The 19,417-nt window shown below is 37.3% G+C and overlaps 1 protein-coding gene across 1 annotated transcript in view; it reads left to right on the forward strand.

Moving 5' to 3' along the window:
* LOC120541196 (transmembrane protein 132C-like) overlaps positions 1–19,417 on the forward strand; it is a 158,859-nt gene that overhangs the window by 68,917 nt on the left and 70,525 nt on the right. The window contains exon 3 of the mRNA XM_039772613.1: positions 11,674–11,820. Coding sequence (XP_039628547.1) covers positions 11,674–11,820 — 147 coding nt within the window. The remainder of the gene's footprint in view (positions 1–11,673; positions 11,821–19,417) is intronic.

The following is a 19,417-nucleotide window of genomic DNA, read 5'->3' on the forward strand; positions in this document are numbered from 1 at the left end:
AAACTATAAATGGGACCAGCCATCGTAAGTATTATGAATTAATGGTCAGAGCTGTGCTTTCATATTTTGATGATGGAAGCAAGAACCATGGGAGTCACCAGTGTCAAAAATGTTTCATTTTTCCCAATGCTGCATTTATACAGTCACAGCAGGGTACTGGAAGCCCTGTCAATATTCAAGTTTTCTCCACAGCAATTGATGTGTCAGGCCTTGCAATCAAATATTAAATGTTCCCAGTCTGTCAAATCGACATCAAGCTTTAATCCTAATGCTGCTTCCTTGGGGTGTTCGGTGCTGTGTCAGAGAGACGGTGCAAAGGGTGGTTGATAGCATGCTTCTCTTCTCTTTGGGGGATGCAGTAGGTTCATTTACAGCTTAGAGTTCATACTTAGCTCTACAGTCTCGTACAGATCATCACCCAGAGTTGTGTGAGTTCCATTAAAAAGATTCATTTCATCAAGTCTTTACTGTTTTAAACTAGGTTTTCTTAATATTCTAATTACAATATCAGAGACTATCAAGAAATATTCTGTTTTGTGCTGCACTTGTGTCTGATTCTGGTTTGAGTTTGTACTTGTGCACAGTACTCATTGTCTCTGCAAACTTGTAGAAAACGTGGCAACAGGTAATCGAGGGATGACTTTGGTGTTAACATAAGTGAATGGAAATGTCCGTAAACCACAACTCTCAATATGTGTCTTTTATCAGTATTGTCAGGTTTAGATTTAAATATATATTTGTGTTAAACAAAGATATTTTCTACCTTTAAGTCTTTTATCTAGTTTGACTTCAATTGAATCAAAATTTTGATAATCTATATTAAAAAGGACAAGTCTGAGCTTTATACTGCTTTCAGTAATTGGGGACTCCTGCATAATGTTGACTATTTAAGGAAAGAAACAACTTGATCTCTCAAGTCTTTGTAAGAAAATCTGAAGTTTTATTCTCCTCGTGTAATTTGAAAACGGTGAAATTTGCTTTAAAGTATTCTACCCTTTAATAAATATAAGCCAAATTATAAGAGCAATAAGCTACTTTTATTTTTGGAAAGGTGGATCTGTGAACTCTTTAGGTATATTTTCAACACCTTCTTAAAATTCACATTGGCACAAAACATTATTTTTTCAGCAATGTGTCTTCAGATCAGACTTTGAATGCTGTTAATATGAGCATAACAAAGAATAATTTATCAAACACCAGTCATTGTTTAAAGGCCATTTACTCCAATTCAGGTACACAGGAAGCTGATGTTATGCCAGCAACATAACATCAGGTACAGGACCATTCTTTGCAAAGCACACTTACCCATTTAGAGTCACTATTCAGCCTCACCTGCACATCTTTGTGGTGTCGGAGTAAACTGGAGTGTCTTGAGAAAACCTATGCGAACCCCCTCCCAAACAATGGCATACTACTTATTTTTAAAATATTCTGTACTCGCTTTAAATTATCTCTATTAGATTTTAATTTTTAGAATCTGAAATTTTAAACATGATACAAATCTTGATATAGCGCACATTGCTCTTTACACAGCAGGTCAGGTCTGGTCAGGTTGGGGAGCATCCACTGATACTGCACATTGCCGCACCCAGAAGAAGAATCAGTTTGGGATCCTGGTTGGCAAAAGGTATACACACGGTCCAGTTTCACCCTCTGGAACTGACCCTGTATCTGCCACAGCCAGGTGTTACGTGGGTGTCCCCTTGGATTGGTCCAGCCACTCGGATCCTGGGAGCCAGACCACCCTCATAGGATCGCGCCACATGGCCGCAGTACCGTAACCGATGCTTCCTGACAATACAGGCAAAGTACCTTATTCAAGTTTTCACGAGCAACTTCTCATTCAATGCAAAGTCAAACCAGCGGTACCCAAGGATTCTACAAAGAGACACAGTACTGAAGGAGTCCAGTCTTCTTCTCAGGTCACTGGATAAAATCGATGTCTTGCAACCACAGAGCAAGACAGGAAACACCAGGACTCTAAAGACTTTGACCTTCACCCTTTTGCATAGATATTAGGAGTGCCATACACCCCTTTCTAGTGAACTCATGACCCCCCATGCTCTCCCAGTCCTTCTGCTGACTTCATAGGAAGAGTCACCAGAGACATGAATGTCACTGCCAAGGTAAGTAAACCTCCCAACAAGGTTGACACTCTCTCCACAAAGACACACTGCTGATGGCCGTGCCCAAGAGTTTATTAAAGGCCTGGCTCTTGGTTTTTATCCAGGACACTCGCAAACCCAGACACTCAGACTCCTTGTTCAGTCTCTCGAGTACCCCGATCAGAACCTCCATGGGCTCTGCAAAGATCACAGCATCTTTGGCAAAGTCAAGATCAGTGAATCTTTCTTCACCAACAGATGCCCCACAGTCACTGGACCCCATGACCTTGCCCAACATCTAGTCCATGCAAGCATTGAACAGAGAAGGAGCAGAACACACCCCTGATGAACCTCAGAATCAACTGGGGAAAACGCAGAGGTCCTGCCTCCACTCTACACAGCACTCACAGTACCAGTTTACAGGGCGACCATGATATCCAGCAACCTTGAGGGGATCCCGCAAAGTCTTGGGATGTCCCACAGGGTAGCTCCATCAACTGGGTCAAATGCTTTACGAAAATCGACAAAGACTGCAAAGAAACTCTGCCAATATTACATAGCACAGAAACTTAAATGTATCTGTAGTTACTTCCCATTGAAACCAACAGAAACTAACCCTAATCAAACTATAAAAACAGTATTTATTATCATAACCTGGAGTTAGGAGTTAATGATGTGAATAGCCTCTGTTAACGTGGCAAACTGTTTTGTAGCTTGGCATGGATCACAATTTCACTGACCTTCATAATTTGTCATAAACGTCAGCTTACTTCAGTCTACCTAAGAGTATAGCAATGTGTGGCATGATGTGAACTCTGTTCGCTGATGGTTTCCATGATTTCTAGACAATTTACTTTTTCTTTCTCATAGATCTTAGTCCACCTGTTAATGTCAAAAGTGGACAGAATTTGACTATTTGGGTTACTGCTGAAATGGTGGATGTGAAATGTTATGTTGAGTAGCTGAAACACAATTGTTACTTATGTCATACAAATTAATTAAGATGCAGTGCACCAAACCTCTGCTAATAGCAGCTAAATCCAATTGTGCTAACAAAACAGTCTAGTCTGATAAATCCATTATAGCACAGAAATGTCAGAGAAAATCTATTTCTTCAACACATGTCCCCTTCCTACAAAGTGCACCATTACAAATATAATAAATGTATTTGTCGTAAGTGACACTGAGCACTTGTACTAACAAGGTTAGCGGATCCTGCCACAAGGAGTGACAAAGTTGAGCTAACAAGAAAACAAACTGTCAGGTGCAGTTCTCTGACTGTAGTATCAGATATATGCTGTCTACCCGAAGCTTTATGACAGCATCAGAAATCAATTCACGTGTGTCGCCTCTGCTCAGTATCAGTCGATGTGGTGCAATACACAGAGATGGCAATCTGTGCTTCTTACTGTGACCACTGATGCAGGTCCCTCAAAAATCTATTTGCTTTCCTATTGTTTGAAAGTGTTGTGTTTAATATCAATGAGTAAAGTCATATATTAAAGATTTGCTTATGGCGATTTTTTTCTAAATTTGAGGGTGGCTCAGTGGTGCAGTGGTTGGCATTACTGCCAAAAAGCTCCAGGCCTGGTCATTATTTGTGTGGAGTTTGCATATTCTTGTCACGCCTGCATGTGTACAGGAAACAAACAGGACTTAAGTGTGAGAGAGAAGGGCTTGAAATTGTGTTACCTTAGATCTGCTATGTAGGTGACAGTCAGACTGTGGACTGAAGTGCACAATTTGTTAGAGGCAGGAAAAGTTGGTGTTGAAGTGCCAGAGCTCATTTTAACTTGTTCTGACAAACCCACATCCGCACAAGCAGTTAACACATTCCAATATGTATCCTGTGGTACCAAAAAGTGAATGGTTTAACAAAACATTAGTTAAAAGTTTCAGAAAAATACAACACAGGCAAAGGCTTAAAATGAATTTTAATGATGTGAAATTTCCTAAACTAAAACACAGCCAAGCCTGTTAGAGACGAAGGTGACACACAAGCCTATTCAGAAGAGACCCCTACTGCGATGGCTAAACCATTCTTGTCACAAAGTTGCATTCCTGGGTTCCAGCATCTCACAGCAGTCTCTATAATATGACAGGTAGGAACGTAGGCCCATTATGCAGGAGAAAACTGCCAGTTACCTACTGAGAAGCAGTGGTTTTTTGGGTTGATTTGAAAACCCAAATAATTCAGCAGCATTCTTAACTAAAATATATACATACACTCAGGTCCATAAGTATTTGGACAGTGACACAATTTTTGAAATTTTGGCTCTATACGCCACCACAATGGATTTGACAAGAAGCATTCATTATGTGATTGAAGTGTGGACTTTCAGCTTTAGTTTAAGGGGTTTACCAAAAATATTGTAAGAGCCGTTTAGGAATGACAGATATTTTTATAAATGCTCCCAATATTTTCAGGGGCTCAAAAGTATTTGGATATTTGACTGACAAGTTGTTCCATAGCCAGGTGTGAGCAGGTCCCTCATTATTTCATTAAGCAGACTGAAGGTCTGGAGTTGATTCCAAGTGTGGAATTTGCATTTGGAAGCTGTCACTGTGAAGTCTCAATATGAGGTTCAAAGAGGTATCCATGACAGTCCACCATTAGGCTGAGAAAACAAAACAAACCCTTTAGAGAGACAACAGAAACACCAGCAGTGGTAAAATCACCCATTTGGTACATTCTTCAAGAGAAGGAACACACTGGTTGGCTCAGCAATACCAGAAAGCCTGGACAACCATGGAAGACATCTGTGGTGGATGATTGCATAATCATCCAATTTGTCCTTGGTGAAGCAAAGATCCTTCATAACATTTAGCCAAACCAAGAACTCTGGAAGGTAGAGAGTCATTGTCAAAGTATACAATCAAGATAGAAATTCATGAAAGTAAATACAGAGGGTTTACCACAAATTGCAAATCATGGGTAATCCTCAAGCATTGGAAGGACAGATTAGACTTTATCAGAAAACATTTCGTTAAAAGCCTGTCCAGTTCTGGAACAATTTTCTTTGCAAAAAGGAAATTAAGATCAATATGTACTAGAATGCTGGAAAGCGAAAAAGCTTTGGGTATGGAGATGATGAATGAGATGTGATCTGATGAATACCACATCATCTGCGAAACATGGTGAAGGCAGTTTTTTGGCATGGTCATGCATGGCTACGAATGGAAGTCTGTCATTGGTATTTACTGATGATATGACTGCTGGCAAAAGTTGCGGGATGATATCTAAAGTGTTGAGGGCTCTATACTGTCTGCTCAGATCTACACAAATGCTGCAAAACTGATAGGATGACACTTCACAATACAGATGGACAACAAACCAAAACATACTGTGAAAGCAAACCAAGTGTTTTTCTGCACAAAGCAGTGGAATATTCTTCAATGGCCAAGGCAATCAACTGACCTCAACCCAAATGGATATGCATGTCACTTACAGAAGACATTGAGAAGTTTTATTGGCTAACTAAAAAGATTATAATATGCAAGCTTTCAAGGCAACTCAGGCCCCTTCTTCAGGCAGTTTGTAATACAGAAACTGGAGTTCCCTGTCCACTACTTACAGAAGACTAAACTGATGGCAGAAAGTCCAACGAACAAGCAGCAGACTTCAGGCAGTCATTGGCCCAAAAGGATTTTCAACCAAATACTGAAAATCATTTCTTATATTTATGATTTTGTTAGTTTGTCCAAATACTTTTGAGCCCCTGAAAATGGGGGACCGTGTATAAACATTTTCTTAACAGCTCATAAAATATTTTTGTTATATCCCTTGAATTAAAGCTGAAAGCCTATACTTTAATTACATCCTGATTGCTTTGTTTCATATCCATTGTGGTGGTGTAAAGAGCCAAAATTATGAAATTGTGTCAATGTCCAAATACTTAAGGACCTGACTGTAAAACATATACAATTAATATGTGATATATAATATATGACCCTCAGTTACAGTTGAACATCCACCCTCTTATTTTATATTTTGCAGGTTATTGGCTCTGCTTTGTGAATTAAACTTGATTGGTTCAACGTCCCTGCCAAGCTCCCTGAAGACAGTATGACAGGTGACAGGTGTAGCACCTAAGAAACGAAATTCCTCACAGCCTGTCAGTTTTGCTGAAAGTTCCAATCCATCTTGGATTTTATCCCTATGCCAGGCATGGCAAGTCTCTTTTGAAAATGCCTCATAGTATAGTCTGCCACATTAAAGTAAAAAAAAAAAACTCAGTTTTGTAGGGGTTTATGCATGAAGTGGTTTAATTGCGCTGCACAATGTGCCTACATCCCTTTGATTGGGTTAAAAAATAAGGTCGGCACTGTGGAGAAAAAAAATCAATGAATATATTCCAGCCTTCCTAAGTTTCCACTAGAGTTTAGTAAGACTATTATTATTACTATGTCTGCTACATTTTACACCATTTCCTTGTGCCTTTATAAGATTTAGTGGGTACATAATCTCATGAAAATTTTGTCTATTTTTAAAAAAATGCTGAATGGTGACGGGTTATGATGCTGCAGGCCCACAAAAGGCAAGTTTGTGTGTTAAGGACTGTCCCTTGGCACTTATCGTCATGCTTTGGACAATGCCTGAGTTTCTATTTTTATAGTTAGCCAGAATGCAAATAAGAGACGACTGTGGCATGGATTTAAAATGTGTTTCAGTGTGAGGTGATGAAGAATTAGAAAGGGTAATATTTTGTGATATACAGTAAGTCTGCTATAATGTAATACTCAGCATTAATATGGGTTACTGTAAAAAAAAAAATTAAGGCACAACACCAAAAGCATGTTGACACAACAGAGAATTCTAAAACACTCTCATTTTGTGTAAGTTTTATGAGTGTTTAAATATCATTATGTATCTTGTGTGTAGAAAGGAAGACACTCCTTAGCAAAGGCACCCACTAGTTCTGCCACGGCCTCGATCCTTTCATGGACTGGTGTCTCATTCAGGTTTAGTTTCATCCTTGTTCATAATTGTACCAGTATTGAAAAAATGGGTTTGCATCATTTGGTGAAAGAACATTTACATTTATGACAAGTGATGTTAGAGTATTATTTATATATTTAATTTGAAATTTTAAACATGTATCTTTCTCTAACCCCATCAAGGAAAAGAAAGTCACGGTTCCGTCCTACAGCTGACATAGTTTGCTGTTTATTTTTTCCCTCAAGGTCATTTAATGTTTAGTGCTCTTTTTTAATAATAGGAGTTATCCTAAGAACTGACTTTATTTTGTGATCAAATCTATTGTTAGACATGATGGGTTCTCAAAGGAAGCAAAGTGCTGTCATGGAGTAAGTCACAGCTGCCTTATTGTAAAGTTGCCAAAGCCTCTTCACAAAAAAATCTCATATTAAAAGTGTTCTGTAATTAAGAATCTGTAATTCTGGTTAGTAAGTCTATTTATTCCAAAACATAAAGTTGTTTTAATAATTTCAGACTTCTCTTTCCTTACTGCCTCTGTCCTCAACAGAAGTAGGTACTCCCTAAAGGCTACAAAGACTCTAAAGGACAACACATTTATTTATTTAGGTGTATGTCTACTGTAACTATGCTTGGGCAGCAAAACCACACATAATAATTTATAATCATAGCACACAAACATGTCACATTCTAAGAAGAGTAAGGGGAACGGGACAAGCCGCCCTGAATAATCTGTCACAAGGACAGTCAACTCCCATGATGCCTGGCCTCCTTCCCAGTCAGCCTTACAATTTCTTGCATAATTGTATTTATTTACAAATGACTGCACATTGTGGTGTCAGATTGCTATTACTCTGAGGGTGTTTTTAAGGCTATAGCTTAGCAAAGCATTCATTTCTTATTGCATGGCAGTGGTTGACTAGGTTGACAGTGCCAAGTATGTATAAGGAGCACCTAGTGGCAATTAAACCAGAGAACAAATGTTAGTGTTACTGTTATTAATATACCCAAGAACTAGCCATCTTCATCCGAAAAAGACTTCTGTCAAGCAAGGCAAGGACCACATTATGCAGAAGTAGCTCATTTTATCACAATCTGTTAGAGACATCAGAGTCAAGGCGAACCAGAGAGGAATTTGGAGGGAGGTGTAACCTTGATATTATACACAACACCTGTGCTATGGCAAGTAATGTGGAGCTATCTATTTTAGTATTCTGATGCATCTTTGATAATGGTTGCTATAATTGTCCTTAGGATTAAATCCTTTGTTCCTATAAAATGATGAGTCCTTGAAACCAAAGAAAGTTTAAGTGTATTACACTAGAGACATTAACACATCCAGTGGTAACCAGGAGCAAGTTTAGTCACCACCTCTGTCTAGTTGCAAAATGTACTTACAGTAAGTGAGGCATATTCAGCCTGCTTCTACATGTTTTTGTTATTGTCTCATAACATACTGTATACATTCTGATTGGCACACCATCCTGACTTTGTTCCTGCCTATTGCCCAGTGCTGCCAGGATCAGAGTTGACAGTGAAATGAATGATGCCTTGTGCAATCTATATTAAAATAATGTACCTTAAGGAATAATATGAAATGTGTTTGGGGAAATTTTCATTAACTGTTCTTGATTTTTTTACTTTATTACAACTCACTGGTGTTTATGTATCAGTCATTTTAGTTCAGGTCCGCTGAAGCCATTATCTTCCCACAGCACTGGACACAAGATAGAAACAAACCCTGGATACCATGCCAGTCCATAACGAGGCACAAACACATGTGCACAAACACTCATAAATGGTCAATTTTAGAATTGACAATTACCATAACAATCATGTCTTTGAAAGGTGGGAGAAAAAACTCCACAGACACCCAAGACTAACCATCTATGAAGCAATACATAACCTCATAATGAAATGGCCTAAATGTTTATGGGTGTAATTCTCTTATTGCACTCATTTGTCCATCTCTGCTTAGTTTCATTTCATTTTACTGGCAATATGTCACTTCACAGTTTATTGAAGGGAGATCCCACACAAAGTAACAGTCACAGTGATGGTGACTGGCCAGAGGATACAATGCTTATAATCACATGGAGCATTAAAGAAGTAAAGGTTAAAGCTGCTGTCTATCTAGCTAAAATTCATTTTACTCAAAAACATTCACACATCATATGCAGGAGGAAGGTGTTTTTACTTCTCAAAGTCAGGTTAGGATCCTGTTACACAGGTGCGTATGGGAGGCAGCTAAAGGGTCTAACTGAGAGTAATTCCATGCCAGACCAGTGGGTGGCGGAGTGTGCTGACCTTTTGTCTCACTTTCCTGCAGACCGTTCACGGGAAATCCTGCTTGGCCCCGATGACGCCACTTCTAGTTCTGGGCCTTTTGATGACATCACATCTGGGTCCGATCCTGTGGAAGAGGACCCTTCCGCTTACACCCTGAATGACTTTTACTTCCCTTGCTGCCCTTTAAAGCTGCCATATTTACCCTAACCCATCAGTTCTGTTTTGGATTCCCTACTGAGCACATCAGCGTGAACAATTTATCCTTTTGCAGCTAGGAAATATTATATGGGTAGCTGCCCCAAACCTTTTTATGTCTTGCATCTGTTTTTTTTTATTAACTAACTTCACTGGCCAAAAAAATGTCTTGGACTTGAACCACATTTAGAAAATGATCTGCAAGATAATTTGGGATCTTAGTGCTGAAGTTTCTTTATTACTATACATCATAAACAACTATTAAACTTGAGACTGCAGAATCACTCAGACTGGACTTGTAACCTGACAAACCTATAAGAATGAAATTGTGAAACTCACAGGCATGATATGGCTTCAAAACAAAGCAAATTTAGAAACTCAGAAGCAAAAGATCAAGCAAGAGATGCTTGAGCAAAGAAGGAACACTGAAGGAGAGAAAGGCAATATGCTGATTTGGGCTCATACAAGGGAAGGTTAATTAGCAAGAGGAGGCAACTCTCAAAATGAGGACAAGATTCTAGAATATTTTTCAGAGTAGCTCCCACACAGGGTAGCACAACGTGGCTGTTCCAAGAAAATATTTCCAATCACTTTTCTTTCAATAGCCTGAGCTGTTAGTTTCTTAGTACACAGTGATACCTGTGAGCCAAATGTGATAAAATGGTGTGTCCAAGTTTTTTCGTGTATAACAAAGCAGCAGAAACACTGGTCACCACTCTGATTTCTGCAGGAAAATTGATGAATGCTCCCATTTCCAAGCTGCAGATGTGACAGGACATCTGTGTTTTATGGCACAGAAACGGTGCTGGAAAATCCTACATGTTTATCCAAGTGTGTGATCTCTTTTACAGTTAAGCACATTAGCACTCTTTCCACGTTTAAACTTCTTGTTAGTTAAAAAAAAGATAAATAAAACTTTTCCTCAAGATCTTACAAGATGCAGTGCAGTATGTCACTTGAGTGTTTAAGATTAAATCTTACATGAATCTCCTTTTAGTAGTCCATTGATCTGTTTTCTGAACCCAGTTACTGTTAATCAGGGTTACAGGGAGTTTGGGATATATCCCAATAGCACCAGACATAAGGTGGTGATCTCATCAATCTATCACATGGCCTACTTTTAATAACCCTCTATGTGTTTATCAAGGTTCATCTTCCCAGAGGCCTGAAGATTCTGTTAACAACAATTGATCTCTGATCGAATGAAAGGAGCATGCTGTTGACATTTACTTGAGTTCTGATGCCCTCACTGTCAGTGTGCACTTCCAATGAGTAGCACTTCATTTTTTTCAAATTAAAAGCCAAAAGGCCAGGGAACTATTAGTATAACTAACTATATATCGCCTGAGCGACAGGTGCAAGTAGAGCCAAGAGCTCAAATGCATACCAATTACAATCACAGCAGAGAAGCAAAACGCTCTGTGGGTTCTGCTTTTCTCCCACAGAGTCCATTTGCATTAGTAGAAAGTGAATTCTTTTTTTTATTTTCATTAAACAAGCTTATCAACTAAAGGCCAACATTTATGTGATTGATCTGCAAGGGAGTGAAAGAAATCTCCTGCTATTTCATCACTTTGATTGTTTTATTATAGACAGAAAAGCAAATACAGTAATAAGAGTTTAAGAAGCACTCTCTTAATACTGTGTTCCATATCATCTCAGCCGGACCGTATTTAATTTGAATTTTTTTTTTAATTTCTCAGAAAGATTTTATCTAGAGTATGTTAAGCAATTATAAAATAGAACATTGCATTCTGTCCAAATCATAATGTTTTGTTTTCTGCATTGTCTCATTTCATATTCATACCTCCATTAAAGTGTGGTGGGAGGTCTGGGCACACTTGGATTTCAAATGATGCTGAGAGTGTGCACAGTGCTGTTGGAAGGACCTAAAACTACCATATCTGAGCCAGCTCTTTCCAGGGGTAACATTGATCTCTGTTATGAGTGTTTACCCTCATTACAGACTAGTTTTATTGTACTGTATGTGTATGATTTCCACTTCAGCACAGTACACAGATCTACATTTACAGTAGTACAGCAGCACCTGTTACTAGTTGTATGTACTACAAAGTGAAAAACAAGACCCTTTGCAAGTCTTTGCTGTACATTTCTTCTTTTATCTGTTTTGTTAATATTTTTTAACAGAGCCAAAGGAAAGAAAGGAGTGTTCTTCCGCAAAATGAGAGTCAGCAATGATCCTGTCTGGGAGGTGACTCCGGAAGCAGGAAATGTGGGAAGATCTGGAACAGTCACCTTCTCCTGTCAAAGACAATCGCTCACTTTTGAGGACAGGTAAGGAAAATGCACAATGTCACTCTTTCACATAATCTGAAATGACTGAGAAGTTAGCGTAACTCAAGATTAAATTAAGTAAAGTTAGGGCTGCAGTACACCACGGACATCATGCCAGCTAAACACATATCCCAAATACTGAAGCAGACATACAACATGGGATAGTATGTCTTTGAACAGGAAGGCCTTGGACACATATGCTTACATAGTTTGTAATTCTGGCAGAAAGCAACGTAAACAGAATGATATCAAGCCATCTATTCTGCCATTCTCAATAAAGAATATTTTGATTACTTTTCTAGCCATGAATATAAGGTTAGGAAAGTAGCTCTCAGAACACAACACCTTATTCCCCGAATGAACCTTCTCATTAATGTCTCTATGGCTGTGGCCATCTTATTTACTAAAAATTTAGACACACTAAATTCTGACCTGTACCAAGTTTCCCTCTATGCCGTCCTTCACTTCATGTTGGGTTGGGGTATTCACATGTGTATTTGCTCAAAATGCTTAATTAAACTGTTGTGGATTATTCTCTGTCAGACAAGGATCCATGCAGATAAAACACTCTATTATGTACCTCCAGATAAAACTACTGTATGTATAACATTGTTGACATCTGTTCTGAAAAACACATGGATTGGTGTATTGTCTTATTTTTTTAACATTAATTACAAAAATGACTCTTGCTTGCCATTTTTCATCGGCTCTTAACTATCACTTGTTCAAATAAAGATGTCTGACTCTGGGTTGGGTGAATAAACTGGAATATCATTTTCTATTTATGTGACTATAAATGATTTATTTTACTAAAATGCTAGAAAGGCCAAAGGCCAGGGATTCAAATTCTTGTCACAGTTTGTACTTTCACTTAAAGGTTTTTTTGGTTTATATGGCCTTTTCAGTTTTTCTATACTAATTTTAATTTAGTCATTTAGTATTCCACATTTGTATATCATTGACTGCTTTTTTCTGCACAATAAGGGAAGGCGCGGAATATCCTGAGAAATCTTTCTCCTAACACATTTTTTTGAGAAAACTGACCATCATTCTATTCTTAAGACACCATGCACAAAGGCATATAATCATTTTATCTTTGAACTGTTTTTAATGCATGTTTAGTTTTCAGACTTCACTTGATTGAATTATTTGCTTGTTTCTATTTGCTCTTTGCATTATTCATTGTTTTCCATCCATAGACGGCAAATGTAGTTCAATAACACATTTTTAACACTGGCCCTAGCCCTTCTTGATAACACATGGATGAGTAAGTTTTACTGTTACAGCTAATGGTTCAAGATAATGAAAATTGTAAGGAATTGCACATAGCAGAGAAACAATTATTTTTTGCTCTCCTTTTGCATACCTAATAATTGTGTGCTTTTTTAGATTCTAATGGTAAATATTTAAAAACATAGCTGCTAATTCACACACCCCTGTGAACTGGACCAGAGTAGAATGTTTTGCTCATACACTGGAGCTCACAGTCAATAATGGATTTAAAATGGTGCTATCAAAGCGGCTTTTCTTGGCTGTGTACTCTTTGAACACATTAATATACTTGTATTTCTAAACAAAAATTTTTAAAATGCCTTCAGTAAAAAGATAGCTTCAAATATGTTTGCACTTAATTTTAAAATAAATTTGAACATGCATAAGGCAAAAGATAAACTGCATAATTATTTAGAATGTTATTAAGCATGCTATTTCCTTTCTACAAATATTTAATTATTGGTGGGTTTCAATATGAATTATAAGTGACCAAAATTTCCCTGGCTCATGTGAAATGTCAATATTACAAATTCCAGAAATAAAAAAATATATCTAAAATCCAGAAAAATTATTTAAGGCATACAGAAGGTTGTGTAAAAAATAACATACCGAGGCATGAAGGGTTTAAATTGTTTAATGTGTTGAAAACTCAGAGAAAGGCATCTGCTATGATAAGCTTACTTCTACATGAGTAAGAAAGCAACCAGAAGCAGAAAAAAATATCTAAAATGGGCATTGTTTTATGGAATCTCAGATTAGAAAATTCCATTATGTTACAAAAAAGAAAAAGCACAATGATTCATCTATCCTTTGATATCACAAAATGTAGAAGTTTACACTGTTGTATTCAGTAACAAGATTTATTCCAGAATATTATCTTGAGGGTGCCGTGTTAGGCAGTGTAATTGAACATGACAAGTGAAGCACACAAATGTAATTTTGGTGATGCTCTCTGTGCACAGTTCAAACTGACACCAGTTACCTTGTAATTCTAATTTAATCTGTGACTATGACAGCCTTTTATAAGATCTTTATGGGCTATTACTGTCTTTTAAATGCCCAGCATGTTTAATATATGTTAAAAGGCAGGCACTGTACTGCTTTTGACAGAGCTTCTTCCACTTCAGATTGCTCAGTTGCTATGTGCTAGCATAATTCACAATTGAAATCTCTTCCTTCCTTGAAACTGCTTTCATGTTTTAGTTTGGAACTTTTTACAAAATGTGATTCCTTTACAAAGCTTTCCACAGCTCTCTGATACAATACATCCAGCTGGCCTCATGAAACCATTGATGGCAGAATAGTGCAGTATCACTGGGGTTTTTAATGCAGCTTGTCTTCCCTTATGAAAGTTCAGTTTTCTTAAATGTTACTAAAAGAGTGTTTTAGAGCAACAAGTTTATAAAGTTGTACTACATATTGTCTATACTGAGGCGTGTAGCAGGAAATAGAGTGAAGACACTGTTTGCTTTTATAACTCAGGGGTAAACCAAAAGCATCATGGAGAACACCAAAGTATATTAAGGTATCTACCCAGATTTCAGTGGTAAAATCATCCACCTTTTACATTACAGGATCAGGGAGAGCCAAGGATACAATGACAGTACCAGGCATGTGTTTAAGTGAGCTCCTAGATTAGGCCAAGTCCACCATGGAGCCATCATGTGAAATAAAGCACCAGTCTATCAGTTACGCTGGGACAATGTATAGTTGCCATACTGGAATCTGGGAGGAAACTGGTATATCCAAGTATGCAGACACAGAGAGAATGTGTCAGTTCCTCAGATGTAGGTCCCTGAAGCTGTGGCGCTATGAAGGTTGGGGCAATGTTAAACCACTGCCCCAACCTCCACTGATAAATGAAATGCTCAGAAGGATTCAAACATCAGGTGCCTTCCATCTGCACTATGTTTAATGCCACTTTCATAGGTGGCACTATCCATCAGGAATGTTTTTTGTCAGTTTTCTTTAGGCTAGTGTTGATTCTGTTTGTCACAGAGATAGACTGTATGAATGCAATTGGTGAATCACTACCAAAGTAATACAGAACATTAAAAGGAAGCAACCCAAAACCGGCAAGGAATCTGAGGGCTGTAGAATTTAAAGATTTGTTAACAGGCCAAATAAACACTAAATGCCTATGCCCATAGATAGCCAGGTAAAAGCACACTGGGGCAATCTGACAAGAAGTGAAATAAAGAAAAGAAATCCCTAAAATATTCAGTTAATTTTGTGCTGTGCTGTGCTGTGCCTAATGAATTCATTACTTAGAAGATGCATCTTGACTCATTCAACATGAATATTAAATAAGGATTAATGAGACTTCTTAAACTCATAGTTCAACCACACTGAACAGTAAAAAAAAACCTTTTAATCCTGAACAGTGTGCTTTTAGTAATGATTAGGGTAAAAAAGGAAAATGCTAAGCTCAATATTGCAACTGTTTTAAACATGTATTTGCCTGCATACAGGATAGAAAGAACAAGAAAAAAAAACAAAAAAAACACCCAAGCCTTAAAAGCCATTGCTTCCCATGGTCTAATTATAAGGCACTTGTATTACGATTAAGCCTATGTCTTCTTCAAATTCCAATTTGATAAAGAGGTAGGCTGTTGCGCGATGTTGCCTACTTACTACTGCTGCTAAGGGCTATATCATCTTAGGCAACCTTTCCAGTGATTTTCAGCCACAGCCTTCATTTACATAATCTTAGCAAGTCGGAGGCAATCAGTGGTGTGCTCTCATGAAACCGACCATCTAATGTGACATACTCAACAACTGAGACCAGCTAGTCTGCGACTTGATCCAAAAAAAGTCTGATTTTGTCTTTAGATGGAGGTGTGATCTGTGTGTAAATGAGAGCTGACAACAAATGAATGCTCATCCGGAAGAACAATGCATGTAATCTAGCAATAAGGAAGATGGGTTTTCTAAACCTCATAAAGAGAACAAAAGCTTGTCTTTCGGATGCTTCATATTTTATATATTATGTCTTGCACTTAAAATACCACAACAAAAGGCAAAGAAATAAAGGGCTGGCACTGCTGTTGAACTTGCAGCAGCTGTTAACCCTTTGTATAGGGCCAGCTCCATTGGGTAGCACAATATTGGCCGTCAGTAAAAAGGACAGGCACAACTGCACTTGAAGATCGGCACTCATCATTAAATTTGACATAGGCTGCAATTTTCTGTCATGTAATTTGCCAGAGTACAGCAACAAGACCAGCACCTGCTGTTGGGAAACATACCCCATGACAGCCTTCTACTATGATAAAGGACACATGTGGCCAGCTAATGAAGCAAATATATGTCTAAACACCTCACTCATTCCCCATATCCTGCCTATAATGTGCACCAGCCAAAGTGCAAAAGGCTGGACCATTGAGTCTAGAATGTTCACCCATTCATCCATGCATTACGTGTCATAAGAGTCCAGAGCCTATGCCAGGAACTTCAGGCACAACACAATAACGAAGGCAAGTGCATTCATACCAAGTCTGTTTCCAATGCCAAATTAATTAACCAAACACACAAGACTTGAGGTTTTAAAGGGTAAATGGTAGTACCTAAAAACAAATTCATGCAAGCTTATTTTCAGAATGCAATTTCATGAAGGCCTTCATACAGTTCCTACAAGCCCAGGTGCGCCCATTCTATGATACATAGCCAATTTTCATTCAGTTGTTACATACAAACTAATATCTAAGACAAAAGCCTCTAATATATGATGGCCTCTAGTCCAACATAAAGAAACAGTGCACACATTGAGGTATTAGACTATTAACTATATAACACAATATACAGTATGGATCTTTAGAAAACAGTAGGAAATAAATAAAAGAAATTCTTAAAATTACAGACATGTGGTGCTTACTTGCTCCACTGCCTATTCACTCTATTTATACATCTAAAGTATCTCAAAGCCCCAGGCAAAATTATGCTTTCTACCATTTCCCAACAATATATTTCACAATAAATTAGGAGTAGTTTAAAACACAAATAGTATTTGGTTATTTTGTCATCCATCAATAATGCTCTGATACCAATTACAAGGGTAAACGACGCATAGTAAGGAAAGTGATGCTACTGGGGGGCAATTAACAAAGCTGTAGTTGTTTTTGCAATTGTCACACTGCATTTCTCAATTCCCATTTCACAAAAAGGACTGTGTTTGTGATAAGGCTGTGGCACTTTATTTAAAGATGCCACCATGGTCCAATTCCTGGCCTGGTCACCTTTTTCGGGGGTTTGCAAATTACCCTAGTGCCTGTGTAGTTTTTCCAGGTGCCCAAAAATGTGCAGGTTAAGTTTACTGGTTTCTCAAGCAAACAATAAGACCTAAAGACTGACAAAAGATCATACGTCTAAAATTCAGTCCCACTTCAGATTTGCAATGTCACTTCCATATGCGGCACTTATGAAAAATATATAAGTAACAAATAATACTGGAACATTCTATTTGTTAGGTGGTATTAATTAATAAAAGGTATTACATAAAATAAACATGATTTACTAAATTCTTCTGGTATGAGTGAATGTGCCTTAAAGTAAACTTGCAAGTCATTGTGCGCGATTCACGCACGCTTTGCTTTTTTGTTACCCAGTATAAAGAAAAATGTGGATGTCTGCTTGTATTAATTTAGTTAAAATTATTACACTGAAGTTGTATGTGGGCTATAAATGAATTAATTACAACCAGACAAATTTTAAAGAAAAAGCAAAAAAAAAAAAATGGGAGTGAGACACCATTAGCCTTCTGAAATATGTTCTCCTGAGGAGTATTAATATCAATAATAACACTTTTAATATGAGAGAGAAAATTCACATTGAATACGAGATCATACAGAGACTGTAATCCATCAATGTTCATTGCTCTGTAGTGCAGCACCAATTGTTCCAGAGTCCCTTGTGAGTTTTCCTTTTCCAGGTTTTAGAGCTTCAAAGAGTAGATGATTTGTAACAAATATGTATTGCTGTTGGCAATTAGTCCAGGAACAATAGGCTGTTTGTACTTTCGGTTACACAGAAACATGTGCATAACATGACTGACTATAATAAAAGCAGATAAAATACACTGAAAAGATTATAATTAATTTAATCTGTAATACTATTTTTAAAAAGACATACATTAAAGTAAATCACTTGAGATTTCTGTTAGATATCTATATTTATAAATCAGTAGTCTAAACTAGTGTTGTTCGATGGGTTTGTTACTTATGGCAAACAAAAAACAATGAATTTATGACTCATTTTAAGGATATTAATGGAGTTCTTTGATTTTACCTTTTTTTACCCTTGCATTTTCTCAAGCCTTCTTTTTCCCAATAACAGACCCGTTCAAGTGAAATCAACCTAGGATGGGATGCAAACATATAACAAAGGACACTGTCACATACACCAGCCAGTCCTGCTTTAAATGCTAAGACCAACAAGGCCTCTGTAGATATTAGATTATTCCCAAATTTACATAAGGACTTTCTCATTTTTATCAGTCCTTAGACTTCTAATCAAGCCTGCTTTTTGAGTTTGCATTGCGCACTCTGGAGTTACAGGCAATATTAAGTCCTATAAGGGGTGGTGATACAGTCATGTAAAAACAAACATTTTCAAATCAATTCAATTTTATTGTCCTAAGAGGAAAATTTGGTTTGTCAGCTAATTTTAACAAAGCAGGATCATGACATAAAATAAAAAACATAACAACAAAGAACACAGCTATCAAACTAAACTTAGTAAAAATAAATAAAATATAGTAGGGATAATAATACTTATGGTAAAAACATTAGATCAGACATATTACACATAATAATTTAACTAAAAGATTTTACTGATGATTTATACAAATGTTATTTCTTCACTTAATGATTTAAGCTTGTGGATGTTTATTAAAATTGAACTTATTTAGAAGATTAATTGCAGTTGGAATGAAAGAGTATTTGAAGCAGTTGCTTTTTATCTTTGGGACCTTGAACCTGTGGCCGGAACACAATGACTGAAATTGAGAATATAGTGGGTGAGTCCTTTCTGACAAAATACCCAGTACTTTCCTTAATACAGTACTTGCTTGTTAAACAAGTCTGTGGGACTGGACTGATTAGACCTTTTGGTCAACCCTGTCTGTATGGCTTACATATAACATTCACTATTGATCTATCAGTCAGTATATATTTTTATTTATTTCAAAATTATAACTTTCCCTTTAACTTACAGAATAAATGATTGTCAAAAATGAATGAATAAGTAGAGATTTAGAGGTATAGTGAAATGAGGTGCCTTGCCAAAGTGTGCATTCCTCAGGAAGTATAATGGTTTTTAATAAAGGTTT

Source organism: Polypterus senegalus, chromosome 12, assembly GCF_016835505.1.
Source record: "Polypterus senegalus isolate Bchr_013 chromosome 12, ASM1683550v1, whole genome shotgun sequence".
In the NCBI taxonomy this organism is placed as follows: Eukaryota; Metazoa; Chordata; class Cladistia; order Polypteriformes; family Polypteridae; genus Polypterus; species Polypterus senegalus.